Source organism: Alexandromys fortis, unplaced genomic scaffold, assembly GCF_014885135.2.
Source record: "Alexandromys fortis isolate MF-2015 unplaced genomic scaffold, M_Fortis_MF-2015_v1.1 scaffold_11, whole genome shotgun sequence".
In the NCBI taxonomy this organism is placed as follows: domain Eukaryota; kingdom Metazoa; phylum Chordata; class Mammalia; order Rodentia; family Cricetidae; genus Alexandromys; species Alexandromys fortis.
Window position 1 is genome coordinate 10,626,444 of NW_026067912.1, and position 15,221 is coordinate 10,641,664.

General features: G+C 42.5%; 1 protein-coding gene across 8 annotated transcripts in view; it reads left to right on the top strand.

Annotated features, from left to right (window-relative positions):
- The window catches only part of Rars1 (arginyl-tRNA synthetase 1), a 33,873-nt gene extending 20,008 nt beyond the window's left edge, over nucleotides 1-13,865 (top strand). For 3 of the 8 annotated variants that reach the window (XM_050138601.1, XM_050138606.1, XM_050138607.1), the window contains exons 10-15: nucleotides 451-629; nucleotides 1,669-1,778; nucleotides 2,846-2,951; nucleotides 6,480-6,652; nucleotides 6,907-7,154; nucleotides 7,498-7,705. In XM_050138601.1, coding sequence (XP_049994558.1) covers nucleotides 451-629; nucleotides 1,669-1,778; nucleotides 2,846-2,951; nucleotides 6,480-6,652; nucleotides 6,907-7,154; nucleotides 7,498-7,607 — 926 coding nt within the window. In that variant the 3' untranslated portion in view covers nucleotides 7,608-7,705. Of the gene's footprint in view, nucleotides 1-450; nucleotides 630-1,668; nucleotides 1,779-2,845; nucleotides 2,952-6,479; nucleotides 6,680-6,906; nucleotides 7,155-7,497; nucleotides 7,706-12,639; nucleotides 12,840-13,066; nucleotides 13,315-13,657 lie in introns of those variants that run through there. The other 5 variants (XM_050138604.1, XM_050138605.1, XM_050138602.1 and 2 more) reach the window with 5 other exon arrangements.
- Nucleotides 13,866-15,221: the final 1,356 nt, after the last annotated feature.

Sequence of the window (15,221 nt, forward strand, 5' to 3'; positions counted from 1 at the left end):
CTAGAATAAACTAGGGTTCTGGTTTCAGGAGGGCCCTTTTAGCTTTGGTAATGTGTAGACGGAGACTGCTTTTTCATTCCCAGCCACCCAGACCCAAATAATCACACAGAAACTATATTAATTACAACATTGTTTGGCCTATTAGCTCAGGCTTCTTATCAACTAACTCTTACATCTTGAATTAACCTATTTCTGTTATTTTATATTTTACCACAAGGCTTGTGGTTTACCTCTTGCTACATGGCATCTCCCTAACTCCACCTTCTTTCCTCCCTTATCTCTGCTTGGATTTCCCACTTTGCTATATTCTGCCCTGCCATAGGCCAAAGAAGCTTCTTTATTAATCAATGGTAATAAAACATTCACATCATAACAGAGGAGATTCCCCACATCAATGACGAAGGCATTTTTAATTTTATTTTTATGGTTTTTTTCTCCTTTTTTTGCTAGGATTTGTGCAGGTGGATGATGGCAGAAAAATTGTCTTTGTGCCCGGGTGTTCCATACCATTAACCATAGTGAAGTCAGATGGTGGCTATACTTATGATACATCTGACCTAGCTGCTATCAAACAGAGACTTTTTGAGGAGAAAGCAGATAAGCTTATATATGTGGTGGACAATGGACAAGTAAGTGGAATTTGCCAGGCCTGCTTGCGTTTGGCACTTAAAGATTTTTAAAAATTTACTAGAAACGTACAGTTTGGAACGCTGGTGTATCACTGAAGAAAGAACGGGGTTGGAGCATGCTTTGTAGCTAGTTTCTGAACATACAGATTATTCCTAGCCTGGGGAGGCAGAGGCAGGTAGATTTGAAATTCAGGACAGCCATGGCTACACAGGGTGATGGTGGTGCAGCCCAAGATTTGGTTTTGTTTTTTCAAACAGGTCCTTCTGTGTAATAGTTTATTTTTGGTTATTACAAAAAGACATAGGTTTCCCCTTTGTTAATATGGCATTGTGACTCCGCTTTTATTTAAAATTAATTTTAACATATAGACACATAGAAATTTTACTTCATGGAAAAGCCATGTGACTTTTGTTGTGGGATAAAGTCTCAAGTAACCCATTTGTCCTCAAACTTGAAATCCTAACTTTCTGGATGAAAACTTAAAATTTAGTAGGAAGAAACCATTTTGTGAATTTGTCCTTAATCACTTTGTCTTTGCTGTGGTGAGGATCAGAGCCTATGCTCTGTATGTGGTAGCGAGTGCTGGGACACTGAGCGGTATTCCCACTCCCTCCGTTGCTCTTTAAACATATTTTGTTTTATGGGACTTGTTGGTCTCAACACTGGCTGCACAGCTGAATATGCCCCTAACACCCGATTCTCCAGCTCTGAGGCACTGAGATCACAGGCAGCCATCAACTGCCTGGCCTCTTTTAAGACCTGAGTGTAGAAAATGTCATTGTAGTCTTGCTTACTTGTTTGTTTGTTTGTTTTGGTGATCACATCTGGAGAGTAGAAGAACTTTACAATGATGTTTGCCTAACGAGACTGTCATGTGATCTCTGAGCACCCTGTCCTGAAACTAGCTCTTGTAAATCAGGCTGGCCTCTGCCTCCCGAGCGCTGGGATTAAAGGCATGCGCCACTACTGACCAGCTCAGTTGTGTCTTTAATTAGTATTAGAAAGCTAACAAGCACTGTCTGCTTCTGCTCTTCGTAGGCTGTACATTTCCAGACAATTTTTGCTGCTGCTCAAATGATTGGCTGGTATGACCCTAAAGTAACTCAAGTGGCACATGTTGGATTCGGCGTGGTGCTAGGAGAAGACAAGTAAGTGGTCAGGCAGGAGCTGGCAATGATGGACCCGGTCCCCAGAGCTTCAGAAAAGGCTTCCTGTTCTTGAGTCCCCAGTAGCACTGAGAAATTGAGCGTCTACTACACTGTCGTGGAAACTCAGCAAAGCCACTTCTCCCGTGAGTTAGCACTTGCAGAGGATGCAGCCTAAGGATGCGTGTGCTGTGGAAAGAGCACTGGACCGCCTTCGCACGTCCCCATCTAGACTGTGCCCAGTTCCCACAGCATGCTTGGCAGCATACTCAAAACCCTTGGTGCATTACCTTTGGTTACAATCTTGAGAAAGTGTGAGTCATTGAGAGTCCAGTTGAATTTAAGATTCACTCCTTTCATTTCTGTACAAAGTATGAAGCTTATCAGTTCTACGTTAATGGTGTTCATGCTTTCACTTTTTCTGTTTCCCCATCATCTCCCTCTGTTCTGTTCAGTCTTTGAGACAAAAGGTAAATATAATGGGATATTTATATTTACCAACTTGAACTTAATGTGGTAGGCTTTCTTCCTGTCAGGTAGGGTTTTATTATGTTAGTCCAGTGTAGAAGCAAGTGCAGTGAATATTTTGATTTAGTAATTTTTCTGAAAGGGCAAAACATTTAAACAGCATCTTGGATTCTAGGAAAGTGAGTTTATTAGGCTTTTTGTTTTGTACGTTCAGGTACCTGGGAAGTTCAGAATAGGGTGGGGCTGAGGCTACAGGTGGTTAGTTGTGTGCTGCCCACACGAGTGCTGGGAATCAAGCTCTGGAAGAGCAGCCAGTGCCATCAATGTGAGGCGACTCCAGCCATGTGGATGCTATTCTTTATTTCACTCTTAAAACGTAGCAAGGATAGAGTTCCAGGGGCTTAAAAACAAAAATGTGTTGAGTTGAGACACTGGAAAACTGGTTTTTTTGGTGCTCATCCCTGGTAGCCGCTAGACTATGGCTATGTTACCTTGGCATAGGTTGCCGTATGTGACCAGACCCCTCAAACCTTCGCTTTCAATGATTTTTAAATTGAACAGTCTAATTCAAAATTTTTTACAGGACTTTAAATGTCTTTTAGGAAGAAGTTTAAAACACGTTCAGGTGAAACTGTGCGCCTTGTGGACCTGCTAGAAGAAGGACTGAAACGGTCCATGGACAAGTTAAAGGAGAAGGAGAGAGACAAGGTAGGACAGGAGTTCTTAGGTTCCCCTTTGTGTAATGTCGCGTGTGGCTCTGCTTTTATGAAAGTACAGAAGCCATGTAACTTGTGAGATAAGGTCTTGTAGCCAGCTCCTAAGGTCTTGTAGCCAGCTCCTGATGCTGATGTTCCTGCTCCTGCCTCCCAAACGCTGGATTATAGGTGTGTATGTTTTCATGCTATGTATTAAGACTATCTCACAGTGTTCAAGACTTTATCAAGATCCATTTATAAAGTAATGTCCAGCACTCAGTTTTTCAGGCCCTCTCTCCACCACTTCCTCCTTCTTTGCTCTCCAGACAGTAGTGTGTGGGTTTGTTGAGGTTTTGCAACAGGTTCTCCCTTGCTAGCCAAGATTCACCCTAAACTCATGTTCCCCAAGTACTGGCTTTATTGGTGTATGCTCCTCTAGCTACAATGGACCTTTTGTCATAATCTATAACATACGGTATCTTCTGCTTTCATTCATCAGTGTGTCAGTTTTGGAATGGCAGGCAAGTGCTTGCGTCTCTGAAGACCTTTGCATTTGTAGTTTTGTTAACACGTATCTGAGGCTGACCATAAACTGCCACAGTACCCTTTTACTTCTTCATGTAATCATCCTTAGCTTGTTTTTGTGATTTCAGATAATTAGGTTGAGCCCCTGTAGAATGTGAATTCTGTCGGAGGTTCTGCACAAGGCGGTGCAAGGCTCTTGAGTGTAGGTGTGAAGGCAATGCTGAGGCAGCCTTGAGGCAGCTAGCTCTGTGTCTTTGGGAATTTTGTAAGCTAGCAATGTCTGCATTCATCATAACTTCACTGACACAACTGATCTTATGTTAGCAGAAACAAGTTTATTATAGTGGTTAGCATTTTGCATCCCACAACTGCATTGAAATTAAGGTACAGTGTGGAAGGCTCTGGAATGAGTCTTACGATGTAGAATGCTGCTCTGACATGAGGCTCGTGTGCGTTTGCAGTGTGACTCTCTGGTGTCTTACAGTGTTCGTGCAGTTTGAATGTCTTGGGTTGCCCCTCTAGGTGTCATGAGACCTGTCTCTTTAGGTAGGTCTTTATTGTGTTGTCCAGCTTAAACATTTGTTGTTTACTGTGGAACTTTAGATTGGATGAACACAGAAGAATTTAGGATGCGGTACTGGTGGATAAAACAGTAAGCAAAACGAGATGTGATATGTACACCTGTAATACCAATGCTCAGGAGGTGGAAGTAATAGAGTTGGTGTAGGAGTTCAAAACCCATCTAGGCAATGGTGAGACCCTTCTCTACACACATACATAGTGTGTGTATTTCAGGGTTTTGTTTGCTGGGGAAGGTGAGGTGGGGCTCACTGTAACCTTATCAGGCCTTGAACTCTGAAGGTTACAGGCATGACTCATCATACAAATGAATTGTGTTTGAGTTATATACTAGCTTGTTTGTATAGTGTAAGAGCAATGGGACAGTGACAGCTACATAGTCTTTCTTGCAACTGTAGCTAATGTCACTGTAAAGCAGGCATCCCATGCATAGCTTGAGCCCAAACAGGCTGTGAACTCAGTGTGTATGAGCATAGGCTGTTAAAGAAGTCAGGATCTTGCTCAATATGTGAACAGAAGTATTAATATTTTTAGCAAAGTATCCATGCATAGGCCTGTAATCCCTAGCACTTGCTCAGGAGGCTGAAGCAGCAAAGCACAGGTTGGAAGCCAGCCTAACATGTAAGAGCATAGCTAAAGAAACAAAGCAAAACTAGCAAAACGATGAGGTAGCCTTTTATGTGACCTAGGCTGGCTACAAACTCCTGATCCTCAATAGTCCTGTGCCATCATCCCAGTTTATACAGTGCTATAGTGATGAAACCCGGGGCCCTCTGTGCACAAGACAAGCACCAGCTGAACTGCAGTTCCATGGGTTTTAATGTAGAAGAATATACCAAATTGTTATTTTTTTATTTATATGTATCTGTGTGTATGCCTGCAAGCCAGAAGAGGGCACCAGACCTCATTACAGGTGGTTGCTGGGAATTGAACTCAGGACCTTTGGAAGAGCAGGCAATGCTCTTAACCACTGACCCATCTCTCCAGCCCCCAAATTTACTTCCATTGATTAAGAAATATGAAGACTTGGTTCAAATTTTGATGAGAGTTCAGCAGCAAACAAGGATATCCTATTAAGAGTTAAAGGATATCCTATTAAGAGTTAAAGACACATCAAAAAAAGATAGGCATTATGTATTGTGTCCTGCCTGCATATATCCCTGCAGGCCAGAAGGGGGCACCAGATCTCATTTGTGAGCTACCATGAGGTTGCTGGGAATTGAACTCAACTTTATTAGGCTCTTACTGGTACAAAAAAAGGGGATTCTTTTGAAAAAGCTTGCCATATAAAAGGCTTAAAATACTTGATTAAAATCTGATCATAGACCAACCATTGAGAAGTAATAGTCATCTGTTAGGCAGAGTTAGAAGCAATTGGAAGGTTTTAGTTTTAAAACATTTCGCTTTCTAAATCTTTGAAGTCTGTTCCTAGGTAATTGAAGGCATACATTTCAGTAGGCACTTTCCTTATGGAAAGGAGGGCTGTTTGGATAACCTGGACTCAGCTTGTGATTATGCAGCAGAGGTAAAGGACATCTCAGGCTGGGTGTGGGAGCCTACATCTGTAAGTCAAACATTCAGGAGCCTGAGGACCTTGATTTCAAGGCTGGCCTGAGCTACATAGGATGATTCTGTCTCAGAACTCTACCAGTCATGGTGGGACATTGGCTATAATTGTGGGAGGCAAGAGGATTAGAACAGTTGGAGACATACCAACCAGGTCTATGTACATAGCTTATCTCAAAAGATGGGATGGAAACAGACATCCTTTCTGTGCCTTGTTCAGTTTATTCAGGTCCTTTGTAGCTTGCTTAAGCGTTTAGTTTCGCCCTTTCTTTCTTCACATTGTCAAACTATCCAATAATTTGTTTCTACCACATAAATTCCTTCCTCACGCTAGCTCCTTCCCACTGGTTTTGATTCCTTCCTTAGACACAGTGTTTAAAGAAAACACAGGTATGATTCTGTCAATAGATTGCTTGTCTAGCATGAGTGAATCCCTGGGTGGGATCCCCAAAACCACATACCTGCAGTCCCCCAGCATTTAGTCACTGGAAGCAGTAGGACGAGTCAAGACCACATGACTCTAGAATAAACCTGGGTTACTTGCAGTCCTGTTTAAACAATAATAACATTGGCATATTACTTAATTTTGAATACTACCTAATCATAACTGATCGACATGAAATACCTAAAAATTATCTTTTTATGAAATAAAATGCCCAGAACTCAGGAGGTAGAGGCGAGCAGATCTCTGAATTCAAGGCCAGCCTGGCCTATAGATGAAGTTCCACAACATCCAGGGCTACAAGGAGAAACCCTGTCTTGAAAAACAGAAAACGTAACTCCATGGGTGCTTCTCACTCAGTCTCCTACCCGTGAGGCCACGGGGCTGAGACAGTAGTGAGCAAGCTCTGAAGTGTTTGTTTTCCCAAAGGTCTTAACCGAGGAGGAGCTGACAGCTGCTCAGAGATCTGTTGCGTATGGCTGTATCAAATACGCCGACCTGTCCCATAACCGGTTGAATGACTACATCTTCTCCTTTGACAAGATGCTGGATGACAGAGGAAACACGGCTGCGTACTTACTGTATGCCTTCACTAGGATCAGGTGACTATATGCCTTCACTAGGATCAGGTGACTACTCACACTCTGTTTGGAATCAGGGTCTGGACCATGTGGTGTGTGTGTCCGTGTCCCAGGCTAGCTTCTGATTGTCTGCCTCTCAAGTGCTGAGGCTACAGGTCTGCAGCCCTGGGGCTGTTTTAATTGCTAATGTTTTCTAATTTACCCTGGTCATACCAGAGGACGTTCTTTTGTGAAAGAGCCTGTGCCTGACCTAAAGGTACTTACCTGTATTTCAGGTCTATTGCACGTCTGGCCAATATCGATGATGAGATGCTTCAGAAAGCTGCTCGGGAAACCAAGATTATTTTAGACCATGAGAAGGAATGGAAACTTGGCCGGTGCATCTTACGATTCCCTGAGATTTTACAAAAGATTTTAGATGACTTATTTCTCCATACTCTCTGCGATTATATATATGAGCTGGCAACTACTTTCACAGAGTTTTACGATAGCTGTTACTGTGTGGAGAAAGATCGGCAGACGGGTAAGTGTCTCATCCATCCGCTGTCCATCTTGGGGAAGGGCGCCACCAGGACATGTGCAACTAAGAAACTAAGAAATCTCACAGAAGCTGTGGCATATGTAACAGTTTGAGATGGGGCCAATCAAAGCAGAAAATGGGTCTAAGTCGTGTTGGGTGGTATTGGAAACAGCCAGTATCATTGATGGCTGTGTTAATCGAGGCAAGCCTGAGAACAGAATCGGTCCATGGGGTGGTGTCCCTCCCCATGTGGTGTGTAATTATTTCATGGGAGCTTAGGAAAGCGCTGGGAATTATCAGGTTTTCTAGAAACAACTGTGGAAATGTGCTGTCTTGTCTTTCTCAGGGAAAGTAGTGAAGGTGAACATGTGGCGGATGCTCCTGTGTGAAGCAGTAGCTGCTGTCATGGCCAAAGGGTTCGAGATACTGGGACTAAAAGCCGTCCAAAGGATGTAATCCTTATGTTTGGGGACTGTTTACCAATCATGAAAACACAACTTCACAGTAAAGAAATTTTCACAATTATCTACACAGTAAAGAAATTTTCACAATTATCTATACAAACTGGGTTTCTTTGTCTCTAACAGAATTGATTCTAAAAAGAAAATTACTTTGATAAATTTTGTTTGAGCATTAAACTAACATGGTGTAGAAATCGTCAGGTACCAGAGTTGGAGAGAAAGTGGTTTGACAGAGATGTGTTTTCAATAATTTTTGTTAGACAAAGTTATTGAGCCCTCAGAACGTATCCTATCTTATCATCTTCTTTGATTGACATTTACCTCAATTTTACACGTTATAAAACTGAGGCTCTGCAGAGGTCAATAAGTTGTTCAGATTGTTCTAGAACAACACTATGCATGGCTCATCCTCAAATTCCGTGTTAGTAAAAGATGGCATTGGTACAACAGATCTTGGTTAAGGTGACAACAGTTGGCCCCAGATTAACTCCAAATGTCCCATTTGTCTAGTGTTCAATGTAAGAAAAAGTCGTCCCTGGGCTCAGCATTATTTTCTATGGAATAACATTGAATTTCTTTTAGCAAAGCAAGTAGAGACTGGTAGTGGTGGTAAGGAGGGCAGTCAGGGGAGGACCATAGCCATGACATGTGGGCCAGTAACATGCCAAGGCTTGGTAAATGTTACTGTCGAGACTAAGAGTTTCAAGTTCAAAAGAACTTGAATGATGGAGACAGCAGCTGTTTCTCCAGGAACCATGGGGTAGCCTTGCAGTTTTCTTAGTATGCTGATGCACAGCCATTCTGGCCCTCGAGTGCAGACCTCGGCTCTTCATTCAGTGGCACTTAGGGGGAACAGTACAGGAGTGTGGATTTAGCTAGCATAGTCACTTTAGATGCAGGCTAGTCTTTGCATTTCCCAAACAACTATGTTCAGCTTTGCTAGATACTGTAGCACAGCTTAGAGAAATGCAAACATTAGTTCACATGATTTTCCTTAAGCAGTAAAACTCGAGCTAGCCTGTTTTTAGTACACTGACTAGTCTTGGAAACAACAATACCATATTGCCTTCAAAAAAAGCTTTAACCTTTGGCATTTAAACATAAAGGCCATTGTGTGATTTTATCCTCATTGGATAACAGAAAAAGAAATCCCATGAATCCTAACAAACTTATCTCTGTGACACTAAGCTTAACCTCTGCCTTATAGGTGGTTATAGTACAGGTATCACATACTTCAGGGCACTTCGTACGGGATTCGCTCCCATCCCACCACCCCCCTCCCCTTTTTGCAACATTCATTAAAGATAAATATCGTGTTGTTTGCGCTTCTGCCTTTCACATTTTGGTAGTTCTCATAATTAATGCTTCTATATTGGTTTCTTTTCTATTAGTGATAAGATACCATGATTGGGACTGGATAGATGGCTCAGTGGTTAAGAGCACCGACTCTTTTTCCAGAGGTCCTGAGTTCAATCCCCAGCAACCATATGGTGGCTCACAACCATCAGCAATGAGATCTGGTGCTCTCTTCTGGCCTGTAGGCACACAGGCTTGCGAAACACTGTATACATAATAAATAAATAAAAGACACTAAGGTCGAGGCAACTTATACATGAAAGAACTTAACTAGGCACATATGCTTGCTAAACACTGTGTACATAATAAAAGACACCAAGGGCAAGGAAACTTATACAAGAAAGAACTTAATTGGGCTTCTATCTCCAGAGGGTTAGCATCTGTGATGGTAGGCAGAACACATCTTTTTTCTTTGAGACTTTTTTCCCCCCCTGTATCTTTGGCTGTCCTAGAACTCACTGTGTAGACTGGGCCATGAACTCAGAGATGGAGCTGACATCCTGGTCCACACAGGCCAGGAAGTCGACGGAAAGTGGGATGGTGAGAATGAGACTGCTGGGAAGGGCACAAGTCTCGAAACCTCAGAGCCCACCACAGTCAGACCTCCAAATACACACCCAGTCCTTTCCTAACCGTTCCACCAACTGGGAATTAAGTATTCAGACATAATCTGTGATGGTATCCATCATCTTTAGTATCGATAATTGTAATTAGGGTACCACAACCCCGTGTGCTATAACAGACTTGGGTGATCAGCCTGTGTTCTGACATCCCCACCAACAGACCAGCTGTTGCCCATCTGTGAGAACTCTCCCTGAACAGAATTGACACAGACAGCTAACAGTCTACAGTGGCTCTTAAGGGGAAGGGATCGTCGCATGTCTCACTTTAAACCTGAAGATGTTTACACTTGGTGAGAAAAGCATATTGGAAACCAAGATAGGCCCACATGATTTACTCCTGGCGGCCATGTTTTAAATGCAAAGGAAGAGTTGGAAATTAAAAGTGCTAATGCCATTGAACACAAATGGAGAGGAAGCCAATAACCCCATCATTGATGTGTAAAGATCCAACCCAGCTGTACCAAGACAAAGCCCGGTATGAGCCAGATCCCCCTTAATTCCAGGATGTGATGCTAGTACAGTATTTTTGAAGTTACACAAAAACAGTCAACTATCAAGTGTTGCGTGATGGTGCATGTCTTAAATCCCAGCACTTGGAAGGCAGAGGCAGGCGGATCTCTGTGAATTCAAGGCCATCCTGGTCTACAGAGTGAGATTCAGGACAGCCAAAGAAAATTTAGAATTATGATCGAGTTCTGTGAGGCTTGATCATCTCAGCCAGCAGTCTTAGACGCTGTTCTGGATGCAGAACTCAGAAGAAACTGCAACAGAGGTGCTCTGAAAATTTGGATCATCTGGGCCATCCGTTCCCATTGGAGATTTTCCAGGGGGTCTTCCTCTATCAAACCTTGTTTTTAAGACTGAATCCACAGCATAGGGACCTGTGGAGAACTATGAGGAGGCCAGTTTCACACAGTATATCCTCTTAAACGGTTTCATGTAGCCAAAGGTGGCTCTGAAGCACTCCTCTTCCTGCCTCTGCTTCCCAAGTGCTGAGGCAGGCATGCACCACCAAGCCCAGTCAGCTTTTGATGTACACGAAATAGCCTTAGGAACTGGAGAGATGGTTCAGCAGTCGAGAGCACTGACTGACCTTCCAGAGGGCCAGGGTTCGATTCCGAGCACCCACATGGCAGCTCACAGTCAACTGGGACTCTTCTAGTCTCAGGGCGCTTGACATTCTTCTGGCCTTCATGGGATCAGGTAAACAGTTGCAGGGAAAACTTTAGTATAAAGAAATAGCCTTAGTGTTCCATTGCAGAAGAAGGTCAGCAATATCTTCAAAAGACAAGACCAATTCTTGTTAAGGGGTAACATGGCTGGCGACTTAAGGTTCAGTCCATTGCTCATTTAAAATCCATTGTTCTAAAACCCCAGGTGTGCACACTCAAATACTACCTGTTTAACAAATTGGAAATAAAAGGGAATAAAAGTTGTGATATGAGTGAAGTACAGGCTATATGACATTAAAAATCAAACTAAAAGTTCTTTCCCTAAAAAGATCAAATTGACAGATGCTTAAACTAACAAGGGAGAAGACTGAAAATGTGTGGATTTTTCAGAAATAACCTAAACAAATGTTTAGAAAAATTAGAATGCCATTCTAGAACAAATGGACAAATTCCTAGAAAAGCAAAAACTACCAAACCGATCTACATAACAAAGGATTAAATTATTGCTCAAAAAAGCTCAANAAGGATATCCTATTAAGAGTTAAAGACACATCAAAAAAAGATAGGCATTATGTATTGTGTCCTGCCTGCATATATCCCTGCAGGCCAGAAGGGGGCACCAGATCTCATTTGTGAGCTACCATGAGGTTGCTGGGAATTGAACTCAACTTTATTAGGCTCTTACTGGTACAAAAAAAGGGGATTCTTTTGAAAAAGCTTGCCATATAAAAGGCTTAAAATACTTGATTAAAATCTGATCATAGACCAACCATTGAGAAGTAATAGTCATCTGTTAGGCAGAGTTAGAAGCAATTGGAAGGTTTTAGTTTTAAAACATTTCGCTTTCTAAATCTTTGAAGTCTGTTCCTAGGTAATTGAAGGCATACATTTCAGTAGGCACTTTCCTTATGGAAAGGAGGGCTGTTTGGATAACCTGGACTCAGCTTGTGATTATGCAGCAGAGGTAAAGGACATCTCAGGCTGGGTGTGGGAGCCTACATCTGTAAGTCAAACATTCAGGAGCCTGAGGACCTTGATTTCAAGGCTGGCCTGAGCTACATAGGATGATTCTGTCTCAGAACTCTACCAGTCATGGTGGGACATTGGCTATAATTGTGGGAGGCAAGAGGATTAGAACAGTTGGAGACATACCAACCAGGTCTATGTACATAGCTTATCTCAAAAGATGGGATGGAAACAGACATCCTTTCTGTGCCTTGTTCAGTTTATTCAGGTCCTTTGTAGCTTGCTTAAGCGTTTAGTTTCGCCCTTTCTTTCTTCACATTGTCAAACTATCCAATAATTTGTTTCTACCACATAAATTCCTTCCTCACGCTAGCTCCTTCCCACTGGTTTTGATTCCTTCCTTAGACACAGTGTTTAAAGAAAACACAGGTATGATTCTGTCAATAGATTGCTTGTCTAGCATGAGTGAATCCCTGGGTGGGATCCCCAAAACCACATACCTGCAGTCCCCCAGCATTTAGTCACTGGAAGCAGTAGGACGAGTCAAGACCACATGACTCTAGAATAAACCTGGGTTACTTGCAGTCCTGTTTAAACAATAATAACATTGGCATATTACTTAATTTTGAATACTACCTAATCATAACTGATCGACATGAAATACCTAAAAATTATCTTTTTATGAAATAAAATGCCCAGAACTCAGGAGGTAGAGGCGAGCAGATCTCTGAATTCAAGGCCAGCCTGGCCTATAGATGAAGTTCCACAACATCCAGGGCTACAAGGAGAAACCCTGTCTTGAAAAACAGAAAACGTAACTCCATGGGTGCTTCTCACTCAGTCTCCTACCCGTGAGGCCACGGGGCTGAGACAGTAGTGAGCAAGCTCTGAAGTGTTTGTTTTCCCAAAGGTCTTAACCGAGGAGGAGCTGACAGCTGCTCAGAGATCTGTTGCGTATGGCTGTATCAAATACGCCGACCTGTCCCATAACCGGTTGAATGACTACATCTTCTCCTTTGACAAGATGCTGGATGACAGAGGAAACACGGCTGCGTACTTACTGTATGCCTTCACTAGGATCAGGTGACTATATGCCTTCACTAGGATCAGGTGACTACTCACACTCTGTTTGGAATCAGGGTCTGGACCATGTGGTGTGTGTGTCCGTGTCCCAGGCTAGCTTCTGATTGTCTGCCTCTCAAGTGCTGAGGCTACAGGTCTGCAGCCCTGGGGCTGTTTTAATTGCTAATGTTTTCTAATTTACCCTGGTCATACCAGAGGACGTTCTTTTGTGAAAGAGCCTGTGCCTGACCTAAAGGTACTTACCTGTATTTCAGGTCTATTGCACGTCTGGCCAATATCGATGATGAGATGCTTCAGAAAGCTGCTCGGGAAACCAAGATTATTTTAGACCATGAGAAGGAATGGAAACTTGGCCGGTGCATCTTACGATTCCCTGAGATTTTACAAAAGATTTTAGATGACTTATTTCTCCATACTCTCTGCGATTATATATATGAGCTGGCAACTACTTTCACAGAGTTTTACGATAGCTGTTACTGTGTGGAGAAAGATCGGCAGACGGGTAAGTGTCTCATCCATCCGCTGTCCATCTTGGGGAAGGGCGCCACCAGGACATGTGCAACTAAGAAACTAAGAAATCTCACAGAAGCTGTGGCATATGTAACAGTTTGAGATGGGGCCAATCAAAGCAGAAAATGGGTCTAAGTCGTGTTGGGTGGTATTGGAAACAGCCAGTATCATTGATGGCTGTGTTAATCGAGGCAAGCCTGAGAACAGAATCGGTCCATGGGGTGGTGTCCCTCCCCATGTGGTGTGTAATTATTTCATGGGAGCTTAGGAAAGCGCTGGGAATTATCAGGTTTTCTAGAAACAACTGTGGAAATGTGCTGTCTTGTCTTTCTCAGGGAAAGTAGTGAAGGTGAACATGTGGCGGATGCTCCTGTGTGAAGCAGTAGCTGCTGTCATGGCCAAAGGGTTCGAGATACTGGGACTAAAAGCCGTCCAAAGGATGTAATCCTTATGTTTGGGGACTGTTTACCAATCATGAAAACACAACTTCACAGTAAAGAAATTTTCACAATTATCTACACAGTAAAGAAATTTTCACAATTATCTATACAAACTGGGTTTCTTTGTCTCTAACAGAATTGATTCTAAAAAGAAAATTACTTTGATAAATTTTGTTTGAGCATTAAACTAACATGGTGTAGAAATCGTCAGGTACCAGAGTTGGAGAGAAAGTGGTTTGACAGAGATGTGTTTTCAATAATTTTTGTTAGACAAAGTTATTGAGCCCTCAGAACGTATCCTATCTTATCATCTTCTTTGATTGACATTTACCTCAATTTTACACGTTATAAAACTGAGGCTCTGCAGAGGTCAATAAGTTGTTCAGATTGTTCTAGAACAACACTATGCATGGCTCATCCTCAAATTCCGTGTTAGTAAAAGATGGCATTGGTACAACAGATCTTGGTTAAGGTGACAACAGTTGGCCCCAGATTAACTCCAAATGTCCCATTTGTCTAGTGTTCAATGTAAGAAAAAGTCGTCCCTGGGCTCAGCATTATTTTCTATGGAATAACATTGAATTTCTTTTAGCAAAGCAAGTAGAGACTGGTAGTGGTGGTAAGGAGGGCAGTCAGGGGAGGACCATAGCCATGACATGTGGGCCAGTAACATGCCAAGGCTTGGTAAATGTTACTGTCGAGACTAAGAGTTTCAAGTTCAAAAGAACTTGAATGATGGAGACAGCAGCTGTTTCTCCAGGAACCATGGGGTAGCCTTGCAGTTTTCTTAGTATGCTGATGCACAGCCATTCTGGCCCTCGAGTGCAGACCTCGGCTCTTCATTCAGTGGCACTTAGGGGGAACAGTACAGGAGTGTGGATTTAGCTAGCATAGTCACTTTAGATGCAGGCTAGTCTTTGCATTTCCCAAACAACTATGTTCAGCTTTGCTAGATACTGTAGCACAGCTTAGAGAAATGCAAACATTAGTTCACATGATTTTCCTTAAGCAGTAAAACTCGAGCTAGCCTGTTTTTAGTACACTGACTAGTCTTGGAAACAACAATACCATATTGCCTTCAAAAAAAGCTTTAACCTTTGGCATTTAAACATAAAGGCCATTGTGTGATTTTATCCTCATTGGATAACAGAAAAAGAAATCCCATGAATCCTAACAAACTTATCTCTGTGACACTAAGCTTAACCTCTGCCTTATAGGTGGTTATAGTACAGGTATCACATACTTCAGGGCACTTCGTACGGGATTCGCTCCCATCCCACCACCCCCCTCCCCTTTTTGCAACATTCATTAAAGATAAATATCGTGTTGTTTGCGCTTCTGCCTTTCACATTTTGGTAGTTCTCATAATTAATGCTTCTATATTGGTTTCTTTTCTATTAGTGATAAGATACCATGATTGGGACTGGATAGATGGCTCAGTGGTTAAGAGCACCGACTC